The 19,977-nt window shown below is 36.5% G+C and overlaps 4 protein-coding genes and 1 long non-coding RNA gene across 8 annotated transcripts; 3 read left to right on the top strand and 2 right to left on the bottom strand.

The window, feature by feature from the left end:
• The first annotated feature begins 531 nt into the window (after window positions 1-531).
• LOC128892495 (uncharacterized) lies at window positions 532-4,325 on the top strand. 2 transcript variants are annotated; one of them, XR_008461091.1, is made up of 5 exons: window positions 532-1,023; window positions 1,115-1,362; window positions 3,520-3,761; window positions 3,978-4,154; window positions 4,199-4,325. It is a non-coding gene; the product is annotated as an uncharacterized LOC128892495 (long non-coding RNA). The 2 variants fall into 2 exon arrangements; XR_008461090.1 differs by having other exon boundaries at window positions 3,520-4,154.
• A 53-nt stretch (window positions 4,326-4,378) lies between these two features.
• LOC128892493 (multiple inositol polyphosphate phosphatase 1) lies at window positions 4,379-6,716 on the bottom strand. The gene is made up of 9 exons (XM_054152937.1): window positions 6,578-6,716; window positions 6,165-6,352; window positions 5,774-6,084; window positions 5,576-5,701; window positions 5,359-5,503; window positions 5,193-5,293; window positions 4,994-5,103; window positions 4,730-4,924; window positions 4,379-4,649 (listed from the first exon to the last, which is right to left on the bottom strand). Exons 2-9 carry the CDS (start codon window positions 6,331-6,333, stop codon window positions 4,451-4,453), a joined length of 1,356 nt encoding a protein of 451 aa, XP_054008912.1. The 5' UTR covers window positions 6,334-6,352; window positions 6,578-6,716; the 3' UTR covers window positions 4,379-4,450.
• LOC128892494 (protein lin-37 homolog) lies at window positions 6,646-9,011 on the top strand. The gene is made up of 7 exons (XM_054152939.1): window positions 6,646-7,004; window positions 7,100-7,178; window positions 7,324-7,462; window positions 7,529-7,747; window positions 8,012-8,195; window positions 8,290-8,438; window positions 8,567-9,011. The coding sequence occupies exons 2-7, from the start codon at window positions 7,100-7,102 to the stop codon at window positions 8,586-8,588; spliced, it is 792 nt and encodes a 263-aa protein (XP_054008914.1). The 5' UTR covers window positions 6,646-7,004; the 3' UTR covers window positions 8,589-9,011.
• A 236-nt stretch (window positions 9,012-9,247) lies between these two features.
• Window positions 9,248-14,169, bottom strand: LOC128892492 (ankyrin repeat domain-containing protein 13D). Of its 2 annotated transcripts, XM_054152935.1 has the most exons (14): window positions 13,888-14,169; window positions 13,105-13,240; window positions 12,905-13,029; window positions 12,783-12,828; window positions 12,564-12,707; window positions 12,349-12,420; window positions 11,715-11,895; window positions 11,412-11,637; window positions 11,203-11,331; window positions 10,971-11,121; window positions 10,732-10,893; window positions 10,527-10,627; window positions 10,349-10,437; window positions 9,248-9,982 (listed from the first exon to the last, which is right to left on the bottom strand). In XM_054152935.1, the coding sequence occupies exons 1-14, from the start codon at window positions 13,984-13,986 to the stop codon at window positions 9,745-9,747; spliced, it is 1,899 nt and encodes a 632-aa protein (XP_054008910.1). In that variant the 5' UTR covers window positions 13,987-14,169; the 3' UTR covers window positions 9,248-9,744. The 2 variants fall into 2 exon arrangements, with proteins under 2 accessions (XP_054008910.1, XP_054008911.1); XM_054152936.1 differs by lacking the exon at window positions 12,349-12,420 and having other exon boundaries at window positions 13,888-14,167.
• A 654-nt stretch (window positions 14,170-14,823) lies between these two features.
• Window positions 14,824-19,953, top strand: LOC128892284 (kinase suppressor of Ras 2). Of its 2 annotated transcripts, none has more exons than XM_054152606.1 (16): window positions 14,824-15,178; window positions 15,880-16,020; window positions 16,120-16,267; window positions 16,346-16,609; window positions 16,699-16,852; window positions 16,934-17,112; window positions 17,194-17,457; window positions 17,525-17,664; window positions 17,810-17,933; window positions 18,022-18,209; window positions 18,280-18,456; window positions 18,525-18,710; window positions 18,795-18,928; window positions 19,006-19,143; window positions 19,455-19,584; window positions 19,684-19,953. In XM_054152606.1, the coding sequence occupies exons 1-16, from the start codon at window positions 15,026-15,028 to the stop codon at window positions 19,834-19,836; spliced, it is 2,673 nt and encodes an 890-aa protein (XP_054008581.1). In that variant the 5' UTR covers window positions 14,824-15,025; the 3' UTR covers window positions 19,837-19,953. The 2 variants fall into 2 exon arrangements, with proteins under 2 accessions (XP_054008581.1, XP_054008580.1); XM_054152605.1 differs by having other exon boundaries at window positions 14,825-15,178; window positions 18,001-18,209.
• Window positions 19,954-19,977: the final 24 nt, after the last annotated feature.

Raw genomic sequence — 19,977 nt, 5'->3', positions numbered from 1 at the left:
GTTTACGAAGGTTGTAACAAAATTTATGGCGCGTCCCAGCAGGTTGTAATTCTCGCAATCCGCAGTCAGAGGGTTAAAGGGTGTTCATTAATAGTTACAAAGCGTCTCTATCAATAGTTACAGCGTAACGACTTGGCTCATCAAATAGTCATTAAATCTGTCCGTTCAGCCCTTGTCACGTTCTCGGTGGGATGCAATCCTGAAACGAAGTTCTCGCCTCGAGTATTCCTCGACCACGGTTGTTCTTCAACGAACAACGGACCACGCTGAAACTCGACTCAATTATACATTCGGCGTACTTTCATCGCTGTACCTTCATCTTCCACGTGGTCCTGTTTCTAATTAAAACGAACTTCCCCCTTTTCTAGCCCACTCTCACTCTCTCTCTCCCTCTGCTCGAAAGATTTTTCCCTCGGTGTGTAGTTTTTTTCCGCTCTAGTTGAGAGGAGATGTATCTTGATCTAAAAGTGAATCGAAAGGGAGGAAATTAATCGTAAACATTTTTGTAGGTGAGATCTAGGAGGCCTAGAAGGTACCAGGCTCAGCTTAGGGGGTGCTACAAAGTACTGGGCTTCCGAATGTCATCCATTTCGTTCGTGTCTCCGTTGAACGCAGCGAAGAGCTCCAGTCAGGTGAATCGAGGCGTTGTTCCATGGAAACTGTAGCAACGGACGAGAGGAAGCTCGCAGAAGGGTTCACGCGTTCAAAAGGGCTCAACGCGACGTGTCACGACCGCCGTTGACGACGTTCGTTCGTTCAGAAAGCCCAGAAACCCTTCGGGACGCTTCGTTAATGGAGCAACGCGTGATCATTAAAGTGATTGCCGTCGAATCGCGTCGAAATCGTGGAAACTGCGCTGCGTTTTGACACGGTGTACACGTGTCGCTACGTGGGTTCCAATGTGGGCTGCCACCGCGATAATTGAACGTAATGGCGGTAGCGAGGCGTTTAATTTATTTAGGAGTCCGCCGTTCAGAAATTCGAGCGCGTTATCGAACGAGACCTTTCGTTTTCCGCGCGAAGGTAGAACATCTCTTCGCCTTTGCATTCGCATATCTATAATTCTAGTCGATTCTAATCAAAATTCTAATCAATTTCGCGTTTTTATTGCCAGCGACACCGCCGTCACGCGAAAACCAGGCTCTTCAAGGAAGGTTGGACTGCTAATGCGGAACGCGCGTCACGCTTTAGCGCGTGCAGTTTAGCAGCGTCGAACATTAAACTGCAGCGAGCCAGTTCATCCTGCCGGTAGTTTATCGTTGCAGGATTTCCTCCTTTCGTCGTTTGCCTGCCGCGGCCTAATGGGAACATTTACACCGAAGGACTAAACCGCTTCTGAACCCGACGTTGAAGCATTACAAGGTACCCGTGAAAAATCGATAGCCCGTATGGCTGTTGCTGCGCTTGAAACGAAGAATTATTCGACGTTACTCGCTCCACCGTTTTTCGAGCACAATGCATCCGCGAATTTCGATTATTAAGCTAGGCGTCTAGTCTAGCGAGAAACAAGCTTACTTTCGAAAACGTTTTTCTCGGCTTCTTTATTAAATATTACAATTAGAAATTTGTCTAGCACCAATATCAGGAGTAGAATACTTCTACCTAGAACTTCACCGTGGTCGCTAAGTTTTCAATCATTTAAGACCGACGGAATTAACTCCCTGTTTTATTAAGTGCAAGTGCAAATATTTCATAAAAAATGTCCTCTATATTATTTGAAAGTTGAAAATGAAGAAGCTTCTCCTCTTCTTCGGTCAGAAGATATGAACGTAAGTACATTATTGCTTTACATTATTACTTTAATTTCACCCGTGTTATCCTGGTCACGACCGACACAAATTGCGCCAATCATCTTACCACGTATCGACGTGTAATACAATTACAATTAAATCCATCATTCTCATTTATTTTATTTAAGTTTCTTAAGTTCCAACAGCTGGAACACAGTCTGCCAGCGTGTCCGCCATGCGTTTACCACGGCAAGACGAATCTGAAGTGAATAGCCCCAGGAATACGTGGAAGCAGATGGAAACGTTGGGTCTGAATTTTATGTACTCCTGCGATGCACAAGGAGAGAGGACGGCAGGAAAAACGCCGCAAGGCTTCCGGTGGCAGCCGAGCAGCAGCCTCGGGATTATAATAATTCGCGTCACTGCGTCCAATTTCAATTTACCTCTGGCCAGGCGGAATGCGTCGCGCGGGGCGCCGCGACTACTTCGTTAACCGCGCCACCGGCGTGCTCGGTGTCCCGAATCATCGTTTTTCCAGTTTATAAGTACCTAGCGACGATCAGCTCTCGCGAAAGAAATCGAAAACCTTCGAATATCGAGTTGGAATTATCCCCCAAACCGCTTGCCCTTTTATCGTTGCGAAATCGAGGATACCCTGCCCTCAATCGGGTTCCCATTCCGTTGCTGGTGGTATTCATTTCTTAGCATTTAGGTCTGAGTTAGGTTTGGGTTAGGCTCCTTAGGTCTTATCGAACCGAACAACTGCAGAAAGATTTAATGTCTGACGTCTACCTAAATTATGCGTACACTCTTTCAAGACAAGTTTAACAAACTCCGCGCGTCCTCGATTAAAATTATTTTTCAGTTTAACAGAATACGAAGTCATAAACCCCCTTATACGCGCCTCGTCGTCGCCCGAAGTTTAAATATTTCCGCTTAAAACCGCCTATAAGATTCGACTTCCGTGGAAATCCACTTTCGACCCGAGCAGACCCTTCCGCGTTTCGTTCCCTGCGGTGGTTACCGTTGAAACGAGAAAGTCGCAACGTTTGCAGTTGAATTTTCGAAGGAGCACGACCGAAGGTGGCTTCAATCATCCCTGGTCGCCCGAGGGGGCCGTCTGGACCAGGGGCAAGCGTCGATGCATCGCCGTTCCGCGTGCGTATATCTCATATTTATATCGTCAGCCTTGTCGCTTTGGATTATGGCTCCAACCGTATACATATATCGCGAATGCCAGACGTATCCCCATTTCTCACCGAGAACCTTTTTCATTATATATTTCATAACGTTCGATGATCTACGCCTCCATCTGCAAAACGATCGTCTCCGCCGTGGGATGCTCCCTCTTCTAACCGACAGCAATACCCCCGTTGTATTCAACAGCTGTGGAAGCAAAAGGAAGGAGAAGAAAGGAGACGAGCAAAGCGAAACGAGGACGCGCGAGTGCTCGAAAGAGATAGAGAAATTCCATCGTAAAGCATCACGCGGAGGCAGTGATTTGCGACTGGTCCTTCGGGTATTTCCGTGGCTCCGATAAAATAAATTGTTGTTTCCTCTTGAGAATTCGAGGACGAACTCCGCGCTCGCGAATGCCCCGAACAATATCGTTAGTACCTTCGGGTCGAAGGGAGCTGGTTTTCGCCAAGCCACCTCAGTCCACCTTCTTTCTACGCCTCTCCTTCAACCATCCAACCCTGAAATTTATGATACGTCGTGCATTTATATTCCCACACCTTCCATAAATTGTACTTAACGCGCGTGTAAGTGGCTGCACTTTTGTTCATAGATTCCTACGAGCGTCAGATTTATGCCCGCGTACGTGCCGCGATTCGACGCTCCAGACACGGTAGAAGCGAGAGTCGAAAATTCCCTGTGGCACCGCTAGTTTACGTGCTCGCCGTGCCCTTGGACGCCTATGGCGCCCAGCTCTGCAGATATTCGACGAAAGGACCGTTTTTAGGAAGTCATGTTTCGGGTAAACTTAACAATTCTACATTTATCAATCGCCTGAACGGAATTCTGCGACCTGTAAGTACTAATTTACTAACTTTACTAACATTTGCACTATCAGATTGTTAAGAACAGAGCTAAACTATTAGAGCTTTCTTGATACATCTTCTAGCATAAAGCTGAACTATTTGTTAAGTAAATACAGCGTTGCGTTCGCGAATATGATTCTATTCGCAACGTAATCGGCTCTGTGGTAGCTAACGCCCACGACGTTTTATATTGGGGAAATTTCAGAGCCAAGTATGAGAGAAGTGACAGTATCGACAAGCGACGCGTATCGATATTTTATGTACGTTGCACCAACGATGCACACCCTCTGACAGGGATTACCGATTACCGATCACCATTCGGTTATATGTCACTCGGATTATTCTACATCGGTAAAACCTACGCGGTAAGCCCTCGACTTGAGTGGTTAATTCGTTACGCAACCTTACGCATACATTGAATTATAGAAATACAATGTACCGCGTGCTCGCTGTGCTCTAAAACGCTCGTGGTGTTCAACCCTATACACGCGTAAAAAATCTGCATAAGCAAATGAATTGGGCCGGAACTCGGAGAATCTGTACATCTGTATTTAATCTATTTCAAATATTGTGACCAGATATAGGATAGATTATTCTATTTAAACGTACTAGAAAAATAGTTGTTTATTTGTATAATTTACAAAGATGACTAAAAGTTCATTTCTCTTGTTAAATACTTTATGATTCCGCATCTTTTTCGAATTGCGTGCTTTCCTCTTCGATGCTACACATTGCGTCGAACTGACACTCTACTTCGTGATCAGGATATAGCGCCCTCATAATAGATAACGGACACGGTACATGTAAAGGACACCCTGGGAGATAGAGTGGTCTTTCTTGATGCATAAAAAGGAGACTAGGACCCACAGGTGAACAACTGAAACAAAAATGACACGCATCGAGAATACGATGAAGTATAAATCATCGCATATATACAAAATGATGGTTGATAATTACTTGTATAAAACAAACGCGATGTTAGATGCAAACGCATCAATAATACCGGTCTTCCACGCTCTATCGTCTCCATACAGCGGAAACATATCATGCATTAGATGCTGATCATCTTGTGCAACTCGCAGAGAAGCCAGCAACTTCAAAATGGTACCCGAATGAGTGAAGTATGCCGATACTAATGGTCCATCATCTGATCTGTGAGAGAATTTACAATTTTAGTTATATACTACTTCACACATTTTTGAAAGAAAAATAAATAATTACGTGACAAAGTCGAACATATTTCTCAATGCAGGACATGCTTGTTCGTAATTTAATTTGTAACCGTAACCGTCGACCCAATATTTTTTTAAATCCTCTGCAAATTCGAATACCTGAAATATTCATATCTACGATAGATTTCAAAAAAAAAGTGAAACTATTAAAATAATGTAAATTTAAGTATACCATCCTAAAAATTCACCTTCAAATCGTTTAAAGAAAACATTCTACACCATGGTGACTCTATATTTGGATGCCACGCTGTTTCAAATCCGCACATCGTGTACATCAAGGATGCGATTTCTGAAATTTAAATTTCTTATTTCTCGTACTGCCAACCAATATGTATTTAAGTACGTTACGCTAACCGTGATCGACCCTATAACCGATACGCTCCGAAACGTCTTGCAACATCTTGGTATAGATTTCAGTCTGTAAAAACTTTTCATTCTCTATTTGCGCGTCTGGATTTTCGTGCACTTGAAGAAGCCAACGACGACAACGTTTATAAAACTAGAAACTTGAAATAAAATAATTAAGTAACAAGAAATTGATTATCTATTAAAATAGAACATTGAAAATTACTCTTAACACAGGATCCTTGTCTTTTGCATCCGGATACCAAACTTTCTGACTGGTGTACCTGCCAAATAAACCGGTAGCAAAGTTTTTTGCGCTTTCCTCGGTACGTTGGTTGGCAGTGTATTTGAACTAAAATTTAATGTTAATTTAATATTTATAAAGTATGACAAAAGAATGGAAATGGAGAATATATTATTTTACCCTGTAAGTTTGATTATCGTATTCTTCTGGCATGATTGTAGGAAACCTAGATTGATATCTTTCTGCAAGATCAATCATCTCATTTTCACCTTCCTCTACCAATTTCATGATATTATCCTCTGTAAGGGTGACTTTCCAAGCTGCTAATAACGCTGCATCTTCGGCGAAAAGACTTGTTTTATTTCTTTGATAGTTATCTAGAATAATTTTTTGTAATTCTGGCAGTTTTTCAATCATAGGTGTTATGAACTTTGAGCCAGGAAATCTTGTGCCATGTCTCAAAACCAACCATATCTTCTTTGGAACACAACCTAAAAGAAATATTATTTCACATTAATTTATCACGCAACTTGTCATAAATAACAATTAAATAATCGGTCTATGTACATACGTTTATATTCAAGAGGAAAATCATCGTAGTTAGCTATAAATCTGTACGGTGTTTTCGTTCCTAATTTACACTTATAATCTTCACTGTACAAAATGCAATTATGCGCAAAGGAAATCGTTAAGCACATGTTTACAATTATAAATATTTGCATGCTTAATAGTAGCTGCATCTCGTAAATATTTATCTATCTGTAATATAAATATTTCTAAAAATTGCGAACGATCAACAAAATTACAAAACAAGTTAGCTTGGAGTTGTGTATGTTGTGATCTGATATTTACTGAACAATAGCTTTTGGTACAATCTTTTAAAATATTTATTTGCTATTTTACAAAACTATAATTAATTGAATATATTCGTAACGTAAGAGCAATGAAAATCGATTTAAAAAGATTAAAAAAGCTAGAACGTACCAATGAGAACCTCGAAAGATTAAACCGATTGAACTGTATTGAACGATCCAATGGTGAATTGTGCCGTATCTTTGATAAAAACTAGCGCGTGTCATTCAGTATACGAAGTTACTGGAAATTGTTTGGCTTGTGACTTTTCGTAATGATAATTTTGTTATCAAACTAACGTGATAACCTTTATTCAATAGAATTGTGAATAAGACAAAAGTACAATTAAGATTATTTTGTTTTCATCCAATCTCGTCACTCCATCAACTAACCTAGAAAATTTGAATTTTCGATAATATAGAAGCTGTTAGATACATATTAATTTCTCATATTCTCTTTTCGAACAATTATTTTTGAGTAATTCTTTTATTTAAATAGAAAGTATTTTATTTTACAAACTATAGTTTGATGTGCAGATGAAATACAGTGTTTACAAAAGGTATGTTTTTTTTATGGTAAACTCTTATTCTACTATAAAAATAATAAGAGCCATTGAAAGCACTTGTATGATCGTTACTTTTTGTCATATTTTAGATGGGAAAGAAAAGAAATATTCATCCACCTCCTGCTCCGCTTGCTGGACGTGTAAAACTAGAAATAAAAGATGAATTGGGTATTTGAAAATATTTTATTTATATTTACTAATTTTAGTAATAATTATTAATTCATTACAGTTATAATAATTTATTGTATTATATTCATTCTCAAAATAGCTGTATTCTTTGTTATATTATAAACTTGAAATGTACTTTAATTAGGAGACAGCGATGTTCTTGTCGCCAGAGATCGCTTGAAAGGAGCTCTCAGAGAACTGCTTCAACATAGTGATACAGGATCATCTGCAGATTCCAGTGAAGAAAATTCATCGCAAGATTACAAACATCAATTGAAAAAAATGTAATATTAATTGAATATGTACAATTATTTCTGTCTTATGTTTACTAAAGTATCTGTTACTTCTAGTGATAGTATGTACAGAACAAAATCAGTGGGTAATCAACAGACAAGAAAAGTTCGACGTCGCAGACAAGTGCAATTGGATACATCGTTTCACCATACATATGTAATGAAATTATTTGATCGGAGTGTTGATTTAGCACAGTTTCAAGAAGATACACCGCTTTATCCTATATGCAGGGCTTGGATGGCTAATCAACCAAGGAATCCTAATCTTGTTCCAAAGTGAGTAATGCAAAACAATGATGAAGGTTGTATTATATAAATGTTATTCGTTCATTTTGATGCTTGCTCATACATAATCTTAACTGTCTTATTAATGTTATTACATTTTCACATCCATTTATGCTAATATTAACATAACTTTAAAGTATATTACTCGTAAAATACTGTGCAGGAAACCATTTGATTTCTAATTATATATATTAAAATTAAAAAATAGTTGTATATAAAAAAACAACACAATCTATACTTCTATTTACTTTTCAGAGTACGCAGTCCAAGTCCAGAAATAATAAACGAAATTAATATAAGTAATAATATATTGGATACAAATGGAGAAGTTCGCGATGTTTATTATTTGCCGCCTCCATTGCCTTGCGAAGAAGCTATACCTAAAAATCGTATACCTTCGCCAATATCTAGAGAAAAGGAAGAATTAAATTTAGATTATGTAAGATGTCATTTGGATAAATTCACATATGTTATCCGCAAGAGTTCAATCATTAACTATATCGTAATCAATAAATATGCATAATATATTCTAGGACGGACAATCTTTGAAGTCACGAGAAACACTGTTGAGAGAACATAGAAAACATTGGAATTCTGTACGTAAAAAGTGGCATCAGCAAGCGCATAAGAATGAACAACGTTTTGTACAGAGTGCAAATATATTAAATACTATATTTAAAAGGTTTGTACCAAAGATATCGACAGAAGTATATCTAATTTTCAATTGGAATCCTGTAAAAATATTTCTCGGAGTAAATTTTATATTGCAGGACGCATTTTATTATAAAAACATTATTATTTCTGTTTTAGGGCACAATCAGAATTCGAGTAGCCCATCAATGGCAGTACTGATACTGTCGACTACCGTTAACAAAATCTGAGCTTGGTAAGCATAGAACATTTTTGTCAGATTTTTCTACGTACATATTATTTTATACGCTTAATTATACCTGTTGCATACTAATTGTAGAAATATATCTTTTTATTACGGTATAATTAATGTATCGCAATTATGCTACGAACGACTAGTTTATGTAATAAAGAAGTCGCTCGACAAGCAATAATTTATCTTTTTCAATAGAAATTTTTACGAAACAGTGATATGTAGTAAAATTATATTTGATTCTCGATATTATAAATTGCTGTATGCTAACAACAGGTTAATTAATGATTTCTTATTTCGTACACATGATTTGTTTGAATAATAATCTAGAATGTATAAACTATAAAGAATAAATAACAAACTTTCATTACATTACTACTCTTAATAAATCGAAACACTACTTACAATTACTTTATCACGGGTATAAAAAGGAACTTGGAATAGTTTTAATTGCCCAAATACTAAGGGAGGCAGTTTTTAGCATATCGTTACACAGAACGTTAATTCAAATATTAATCCATTGAGTGCAACTAGATGTTGATGCTAGAAATTTCGGAGAAGTAAATCTAATTCTAGGAGAGAGGACAAACGAATAACTTATCGGAGGCTTGAGAATTACAAGCTTTTTATTTTGAATATTGACAGTCGTAACTTACAGTACGTACTTTCAACAAGAAGAAGTTTATTCGTATTTGATTGGTATTTTGTTTGACCTCGAACATGATTTGAGAGTCAAAGAAAAATGTCCTGACTTTTTTGCCAGAAATATAACTGTAATTTTCAAGACTTCTGAGCATTACGTACCATCATTTTCATACTATTACATATTTCCTTCATATAAAATGTAGCTAAGAAATAAATAACATAAATTAAAATCATGTACTTTCATAGTTAATGCTACGTGATTTTCACCATTCGACCTGTACGCTGTAACTATTTATACCATAATAACAAATGTCTGTTGTAGCAACAGTTTTACTTTACGAATCGTAGGAAATGATTTCTCGTTTGACAGTCTCGATATCGCGCGGCCGGAAGATTTCTCGTGATCGTGGAAGTATAGCTGGATCGAGTTCCTTTCATTACTATTGCACATTTTTAAACTTCACTTGTCTGTCAGAGACAGCTCCAATACTTGCCGGAACGTTTCCTCTTCGAGTAATCGACGCTGTTCTTCTTCTAATTGCTGTTGCTCAGACAATCTTAATGCTAGTCTTAATTGTTCTGTCGTGTCTTCGAGAGCTTCGGGATCCTCTATGTCGCTCGTCTTGTTCGTACTACTCCGGCCACTCGGACATGCAACAGTACTCTCCTGGTACAACGCCAGACTTGCTTGAATAGCTCTGTATTAAACAGAATAGTTAAAATTTATTGTTATTCGTTAAGGTATCGTACATTAAAAGTACCGTCTAGCACTGTTAGTCTATGTACGTCAATGCGTACAAAAGGTCTGGACTGCCAGAGTGTACGAAAAAATGGGATTTCTAAACAAATGAAAAAGCTATTTTTCTTCAATGCCTAACAAAATATATTTTGGAGTTCTCTTTAAATGAGTATCGTAAGACCAACGTTTGTAACAGGTATCCTTCACCCACCTTCCTGAACATGAATTGTTGAGCAAGAACACATGCAAAATAAACTGTTTAGAACTTTTCAAATCAAAGCAAGATAACCGGAACGGCATTTCTATAAGTATGATGTTTCCATACCTTTGAAGTTGCCTTTCCTCTTCCGTGGTCATGTTAGGTGTCGTTGGCCGTGATGGTTTCTGAGACCTTAACGCTTCCCATATGTCAACCTTAATAGTTCGAATTAGATTAAGTGTTGGAATTTATTTAAATTAATATCTGCTTTGTAAAATACGAACATTGGAAACTTGATACACACCTCGTCACGTTCACTTCCGGCTTCTAGTAAACTCTGCTGAATAGCGAACTGTAATAGATCATCTTCTTCCTCAATACTGAATTGCGTTCTAACCTCAGCACCTGTAAAACAAGTAGCCCTGTTAACGTAGGCTTCCGAGTCTCGAGTCTCAAATTTTATACATCGCTAATTTAGCTAATAGTTACGAGGTATAATGAAATCATACCTAATTTGACGTATCCCATAGGTGCATCAAAACAAGTATCATCGACTAAACACGTCATTCTGTTAGTTTCGAGTAAATGGCCTACATGTGGTACTTCTTGATCCATGCCGAAAATATTTCCAAACGTTATTCTCGCATTTAATATATGAAAAAGAGGTATTTCTATAAAACACAATATAACTATATATTGATCAAACATCAGTATACCTAATATGTTTTTAAAAGGCTTCAAAATTTACCAATTTTTACGGGAAATCCAGCTGGTAATTGCATTTGAATAAAATCTTTTAATTTTGCAAAATGAGAACTAGATATTGCCATGAGATCGACGATTGGCATAATTTGTTCTTGAAAACTTAATGGATATTCTTCGCTGAGCCACAAAGTCGCCTATACGTTTATTTAATGAATAAGTAATAGACTCCGTTAAAATTACATTCTTATGAAAAATATAATTTCAATATAAATTACCTTAAATTTCTGAATTTTCGTATTTACTTCCTTTGGTCTACCTATGTCTCTTCCGTTTAAATCAACGTCTGGATCAAAATACTCTTCAGCTGTAATGTTAGACGGATTTCCAACATTGTTATATTCTTCCTGAAGCAAGTAATTTAATACATATAATTCCGAAAGTAACGTACTGTTGATATTAAAAATATTTTTAACAAGAAAGTTACACTAGTAGTTGCACTAATGCAGTTCTCTTGCTGTTGCTCCGCTATGCCGAGAAATGATTGTAAAGGCGTACGTGGAGCGCGAGCCCTTATTTTATCAGGTTCAGATAAATGTTCTAATCGAGTTTTCGTTATTAATTCTACATTACTTGCACTAAAAACTTTACACTCGTGTCCATTTACTATTTCGCTTTTATCAGAACGCCATCCCCACAAGCCAGCTTTATTGCTAATGAAACATAAGAAAACGTTATAAAAAATTCATACCAAACATGAATCTAGCAGTAAAATAGAGAGTATAATTACCGTTCAAAACTAATTTTATCCGTATCTATATATGTAGTAACTATAGGATTTGTTAGTCGAGCTAGTACACCTTCCTCAGAGGGATCCATTAATTGTATATTATCGACGTCTATAAGTTTCATATGTTCAACGTATACTTTTCGTGTTTCGTGATCTACTTCCATCATCGTTGCTCCATCATCTGCATAAATAAAAGTTCTGTTTTTATATTAAAATATTTTTTCGTGAAACTATTACTGAAATAGAACTTATATATTATTCTGCAAACTAAGATTCAAACTAATTAGCGTTATACTTTACCGCTAGTAGTTATATAAAATCTAATATCTTTTCAAACATTTTATATTTAAAGATACATGAATATTGAATTACTTACTCGTACAATAATATTAATGAATATATATTAGAAGCAGTTAATTATATAATTGCGTGACATACACATTTACCATTGCAAGCTTCAATATATTACATAAACTTTTCGAAAACAATGAAAATCAAATAAAGATAATAACAAATTAAAACGAAAGTAAATATCTACATAACAAATCTATTTGACAAGTTTTCATTACTTTGTGGAACTGTATATACTCTAAAGTCTTGTACACCACATTAATTGTAAAAGTAATTCTGTCACCTGACTCTTGTCCCACCATACTGAATACATAACTCCTTTCGCATCTAATTGCCACAGGTACATTTGATGCAGCTTGCATTTAATATACACAATTAAAGAATAAATAAAAGATTCTACTATTAATGTAAAAGGAAAAATACTCAAAAAACCTGAAGATTAAAATAAACTTTGCGTATATCGATACCCATGCATAATAATAATGCGCAAATGCTTACTTTGTCCTTTGAAAACGTAACTGCGATTTCCGCGTTGCCAATTGGTATGATCGAATCCCAATAATGTGGTATCGATTCGCACGTTACTGCCTTGTTTGTATACTTTATAAGTATCGCTAGGACACATTCTAGAGGCAAGAGGAACTAACAATAAGCAAAACGTTAGTTTAAAGCTTGTACTTAAAGAGAACAATAAAAACTGTGAATTTTTCTAATTACCCCAACTAGTAAATTCCCATTTCATTTCTATGTAAAAATCAGGAGCCTGAAAATATTATTTCGTTTTGGTTTATATTCGTCAAAATATCACTACGCTTTCTGCTTTGTTCTAACGAACCCACTTGTTTAAGTTTATGAAGTAATTCTGGAATACCAGCTACCCGATTGCAATATCTTTGATAATCCCTACGTGCTAGCACCATCTGTAATAGCTCAGGATTTCCTGTGCCAACTGCTTCTTGAACCACTAGAAAAATGCAGAAAAATGAAAATTTATATGGTATGCTAATATAAGTATAGTATAACAAATAATTGTACTTACCACTCCATCCTTGAGTATTCTCTGTATTGACATTAGCTTCGTGTTGCAATAATACTCCAACACAATTGATATTACCCAAAGTTACTGCTAACATCAACGGCGTTCGTCCTCTGTTATCACGTTTTTCAATATCATTCTACAGAATGATTCTTTATTAAACATCATTTTTATTTACAATACAATACATTAAAAAATATTTAAAATACATTTTACAAGGTTCATCATTTTTTATGGAATTATTTTACAAGCTATATAGGATCGATCAATGATATATTCAAAGTATAATATCGAAAGTTACAAGTCAGTGAACATTTATGGTTTCTGACATATATGAGGCTTCACTCTTGAAGCTCTCTGACAGCATACCGAATAATGTATTCAAAATAACATATAGAATGTAGTTCATTTCGATTGATTAAAATTAATTCAATAATCCTAAGATTTCCTTAGAAATTCATAGCAATACTAAATTGTTGTCATTCAATATCACGTATATTTACATACGTTAATCGTGTTTGTCGTGATGTAAGGTTTGATAAACGTACTTTCTTATTATTTTTCATTATTATACGTGCAAATTAAATTTTCTCAGTGCCGCTATTATTATCCAATAAAAGGAGAGAGAAACAAGATGTAAGGAAAATGTCATTCATCGCGTTTGGTTAGTAAAATGATTCGGAGATAACGAATGTAATTCGCGCTTTTAATAGGACATCTGCTCTATGACAGATACGATTTCTTCGAACGCGTTTCAATAATCGGATGTAATTTTTTCGTACGTACCAGCTTCGAAGATAACTCGTCCTCGAGTTCTACATAGTTGTTATTCCATACGAGCCAGTGCAGCGGATAATTCTTTTGTATCGTATCTATATTCACCATTTCTATGAAGTCCTTCTTAACGCTGACATGCAACACCAGTAATTAAACGAAATTCCACAATTCAAACACACGACACAGAATTTTTGTCAAACGAATATATGACACCGAGCCAGGATATGTAGCGAGTAAATGATCATTACTCATCGACCGGCTGAAACAGCTAGATAAGAAACCCCTAACCACATACAGAGTGCATAAAATGTTGCAAATGGTTATGTAGGTTGTAATAAACGTTCTCAAAACTACGATCCACCCAACGAAGAATATCAACTCTGGTAACATAATCACCTTTGGTTCCTTTTTCAAACTAATTCTTAGATAGTTCGTGGATTCATGGGAGGAAAAAATCACCAGCTTCGGGTACCAATCGCGTGCCAGTGCATTTCGCTGGAATAAATATGTAAGTAATTCTCTCTTGTATTCTCTGCTTTCGTTCGTCTTAATCATTTCGAATAAATACCAAGGTAACAGTTACGGATTAATATATAAATTTTGTATCCAAATAATTCCAGTGATGGGCAAAACCCTAGGCTTCGAATAAACCTGAAGTTTACCGACATGTTTGTCTCGTTTCCTCTTTTCAACATTTTCCAAAGAAAGAAACGAGACAAACACATCGGCAAACTTCAGGTTTATTCGAAGTCTAGGGTTTTGCCCATCTCTGAATAATTCCATAATAAATAGTTTCTAGTAACATAGATCACGGATCGAGATCAGACTTTCAATGGAACACACCCATTATAGGGTCGTGTGAACATGACCTGCGATTAAATGGAAGCCACGATGACGCGATATAGCGTTTTTACGAACGCGATAGAGTCGTTCGAATGAACGCTCTGAGACCCCGGATTGTTGGGCACCGATTGACGTCACCGATAGGCGGCCAAGATGGTTGTCAATGTTGATAAGTGGTTTGGTTACGCGGAGAGCCAGCGATAAATCCGCGACCGACACAGGTCCCGTGCGACGAGAATTATGCCCGTGAAGTAGGAGAAGGACTCGCGTGCAACAAAACAAGGGACCGTCATTGTGGCGCGGGATGGCGGACAGCGAGGATGCGGAACAAGAGATCCGTCGAGCCTTGGATGTCGTTCAATCCATGATTGACATCTCCGCGGATCGGCTCGAGGGCTTGAGGACCCAATGTTCCACCAGTGCTGAACTCACTCAACAGGAAATTCGTACGCTCGAGGTAATACGAGAAATTGTCCTTCGATTCCTTTCCGTTGTTCTTCTTGCCTCGTTACCTTCGGCCACGATCGCCTTGACCTCGTGAAGGGTTGTTTCGTGTGGTTGTCAACAAGTTGCAAATGCGTTTCTTTATAGATTCGCGTTTCGCACTTGCATGCGCGCGAGTATTTTTACGCCTCTGTTCTGCGTTTACGACCATTTATTATCGTTGCCGTTATTGTTCTTCCACCCTGTATACGGTAAGGCTGATTAACGTTCAGAATACGTTTTAAATATTGATAACTGATACATTGATACTTATACCAGTCGTTGTCGAATGTAAAGAAACTCTGATATCAATTTGACATTCGCCTAATTCCAATTTTAACTGCCTTAACAGTTGTAATTTTATATATACCGAATGGTTTCTCCTTGTACCTTTATGATTGCTACTTTGTTGCCTATCTTATAATCTTGCTATATTATCTCACCAATAAGATCTTATGAACATCATGGTAAAATTAGTGGAAAAAATGAGTCCTGAGAAAATCTTAAAGTACAGATGAAATAATATAAAAAGTTGAGTCCTTATTGTACATTGTTAATGATAAAATTAAAACAGCTTATTATAATTATACATATTTGTGAACATACATATATCAAATGCTGTGCCAAAAGCATGTTATTTTTTCTTGTTGTAAACATAAGTAATATGTATTTCAGGGAAAGCTTATCAAATTATATTCAAAGCAACTAGTAACCAAAGCCAAACTGGCTGTAGAATCATTGCCTGCAGAGATGAGACAATATCCATCACTGCAGCAATGGTTACGAGTAGTGGGACTTACACAGGATTCCATTCAGGTATGAATCATTCTTCCAATAATTTTCATTATCTTTATTTAATAAATTTTAGTACATGTATAGAATTTGGCAGATATTTGCTTTCATAATAATTTTCAGATGGTTTGCTCCAAGGCTAACTCGCTCGAAGCTCTCAAGGAGAAGTCTGAGCATGAGTTAGGTAGTATGTTGGGAGAAAATAATGTTAGACACGAGGAAGAACTTCGTAGACTTTGTAGGGCATTGCACAATCTTCGTCGGTATATGGGTAAGACTTAAACTATATTGAAACATCGAACAATATATTTTTTGTATATATTTTCATTCGACATTACGTCTTATTCAGATGTTCTTTTACGAGGCGATATGGATAATAGCGATATGAACTTGTATTGGGATTCTTGGGATAGACACCATTTACGTACCGGAGCGTCTCCTAGGCCAGCTCGATGTCGTACAACCAGATGTTCTGTTCCTTCAGAAGACAGCATTCCATATCATAACAACAACAATAATCTTAACAGTGATATATTAGCCCAAGCTTCTTCCGTTACGTCTTTATCATCAGCTAGTCCTCCTTCTACCCCTCTTTTACAAAGAACAGGACGCGGTAAGTAACGAATCTTCCCTTTTATTCTTTCACGTTATAAACTATATATAATTATATAATTAATATAAAATGTTCTTGTTTAATAATAGGAATCAAGTTTCCAACAACTCCGCCTCCTTGTAAAAAACATCAAATAGGTTTACAAAATACAATATCGCAACCAGAAGTGTTTCCATTAACTAAGTCAAAATCTCATGAATCACAATTAGCGAACCGTCTTGAAAATGGAGATGCAGCTTCAAGGTAAAACTTTAACTCTCGATAGTTTTTATTTTTATCAAAGCTATGGATAAGCATTAAATATTTTTTTTATTGTTTCTATAGTTGTGGTAATGATTCTGTTGGCCCTGTGGGTAGAAGAAATCGTCTGCCTACAGAATCAGGATCTTGCAGCAGTAATGCAGATATTACAGGGGAAAGTCTGTTACTGAATAGTAGTAGTCCTGTTAAGTCACCACCGTATTCTAGTGCAGAGAGCGATGATAACAGTTTTAAAGGAACAGGTGAGTACATTTCAGTAAACGATCTCTATTCTAAAGGATTCATGTATGATAATAAAAATGTTTTATTCTCATTTCTCACAGTAACAAGTCTTCAAGTGCCAAAGTCACCTCGTACTCCGACTGTAACCCGAGGAATGGGCCATATAATTGCTCACCGCTTTACCAAAACTTTTAAAATGATGACAACATGCGACTATTGCGAAAAGCAAATGTTTATGGACACTGGCTTAAAATGCAAAGAATGTAAATATAAATGTCACCGGGAATGTGAATCCAAAGTACCACCTTCTTGTGGCCTACCTCAGGAACTCATTGATGAGTTTAAAAGATCTTGGCAAGGTGATGGTACGTATAAGTGTTAAAAATTCATTGATTTCTTCCAACAACTTTTGACTAAAATACAAATTTTTAGGTATGGTAAATGTTTCTCCGATATTAAGCAAACCTGGTATAACATCTCCCAATCACCACAACTCAAATTTATTGAGCTCTTTAAATCGAAGGGATCGAAAACGATCCCATCCACACTCTTCTGTGAACATACCTTTTCAGGTGTGTTGAATATGAGTTCACGTTTCTTTATATTTTCTCTTCGATCAATTTATTCCTTGTTTGTGTCAGAAACACATACCTTGAAGTTAATGTCAAGATGAAATCCATTTAACACTCGGTACTTTACAAATGTATAATTTACCAGGGCGCGGATTCTAGTTCAAATACCTCGAGCTGTAACAGCTCAACGCCTTCTAGTCCAGCTTTGCTACCTGCCAATACTAGCCAAACTCCACAGGCACCTGCCAAACAACAGTTCCACTTTCCAGGTACCAAAATTATTATACGTTGCATTTCATTGTGACATAGAAAAAATTGATCACAATTCACTTCCAGATGTTGTACTCAATGAAAAAGGTGTTACATTAGAGACACATCGACTCGAAGGTACAAATATGTCGAGCGATAGCGAAAGAACAGTGAGTGTTTCTGGATCTGGTAGCGTTAGCACAGATTCCGAACGAACACCCGTTAGGGTTGATTCGCAAGATTCTCAAGTCTCCGATGGAGAACCAGGAGACAGTCGTTGGCCACGACAAAACAGTGTACGTAACTTTAATGTGACGTTTGCATTGAGTGATTCGTCATCGCATCTAAATAAGATTATCGTTATAGTTATCAATGCGAGAATGGGACATTCCTTATGATGAATTGAAAATTGGAGAACCTATAGGTACTGGAAGATTTGGTACAGTGTACAGAGGTTATTGGCACGGTAATGTTGCGATTAAAGTCTTGAACATGGACTATTATTTAGATGATGATAAAACGTTGGAAGCATTCAAGTTAGAGGTACAATAAATGCATTTCTTAATACCGTAACGTTCACGATTTAAATATATTTACGTTAAAATTTATAGGTGGCTACATTCCGAAAAACTAGACATGAAAATCTAGTTTTATTTATGGGAGCTTGCATGAAGCCTCCTCGCTTGGCAATAGTGACTAGTATGAGCAAAGGCATGACTCTTTACACTCACATTCATCTACGTAAAGATAAATTTAATATGAATAAAACTACTATCATCGCTCAACAGATTTCTCAGGTATATACACGTAAAGAGCATTGTATAATTTTTTAACAATTTTTTGAAAGAAACGAGATATGAAACATGCCTCTTATTACTTAGGGAATGGGATATCTTCATGCTCGTGGAATAATTCACAAAGATCTCAAGAGCAAAAACATATTTTTAGAAAATGGAAAAGTTGTCATAACCGATTTCGGTTTATTCAGTGTTACAAAGCTTTGTTATGGAAACAGGTAAAACTTTCTATTTAAACGAGCATATTTAGTGCAAATCGTAAGTCTAAATGTTGCATCCTTTATTTCTTGTACAGACAAGGAAATGCATTGAGCATACCGCCTGGCTGGTTATGTTATTTAGCTCCTGAAATTGTTCGACGACTGAGACCGCAACAAAATCGGGATCAGGAAGAGTTACCTTTTACAGAGGCTTCCGACGTGTATGCATTTGGGTTAGTACACAATTGACACAAAATATAACTTTACTTTGTAAGTATAATTGTATAATACATTGTATCCAAAAGATTTATTTTTCTTCGAAATTCTTTCGTTTTGAGTAAACCTTTTCGGTAGGTATCAACTCAGGAATAATCTTGCTATGTATATGTACTATTATATTGTATCTTTTCTATTCATTACAAAACTTTTTAGCATTTGGTTTTCAACATACAACGTTTCAAAGTAACATAAACATTGAGTGTAATATAACAAGTATTCCAAGTATTTTTGTTTAATGTATCTAAAAATACGTGTCCTATCATAGGACCGTGTGGTATGAGCTTTTATGCGGAGAATGGCCATTTAAAGGACAGCCTCCCGAAGCAATCATTTGGCAAGTTGGAAAAGGAATGAAGCAAACGTTAGCTAATTTACAAGCCTCTCGTGATGTGAAGGTATATTATATTGATTATAATTCTTTGACGTCTTCGATCTTATTCAAATTTCAATTTCTATAATCTTATAATTTTGACTTTTTCTTCACATTTTTATAGGATATCCTAATGCTTTGCTGGTCATACCATGCAGAAAATCGACCCGATTTTGCAAAATTGTTAACTACTCTGGAAAAGCTGCCTCGCAAAAGGTTAGCACGTAGTCCTTCTCATCCTATACATCTTTCTCGTTCTGCAGAATCCGTGTTTTGAATACATTTAAGTCTATTTAAATACACTGTTGTTCTCGTAGTGTAAATATAGAACTGTGCAATTATTGCCAGAACTTTGTTCGTGAAAGGTAAAAATAAAAATAATCACTGAAAGGTTCGTTTGTTTGTTTTTATTTGGTTA

Source organism: Hylaeus anthracinus, unplaced genomic scaffold, assembly GCF_026225885.1.
Source record: "Hylaeus anthracinus isolate JK02 unplaced genomic scaffold, UHH_iyHylAnth1.0_haploid 12002, whole genome shotgun sequence".
Lineage (NCBI taxonomy): Eukaryota > Metazoa > Arthropoda > Insecta > Hymenoptera > Colletidae > Hylaeus > Hylaeus anthracinus.
This window is presented reverse-complemented; position numbering and strand designations above follow the sequence as displayed.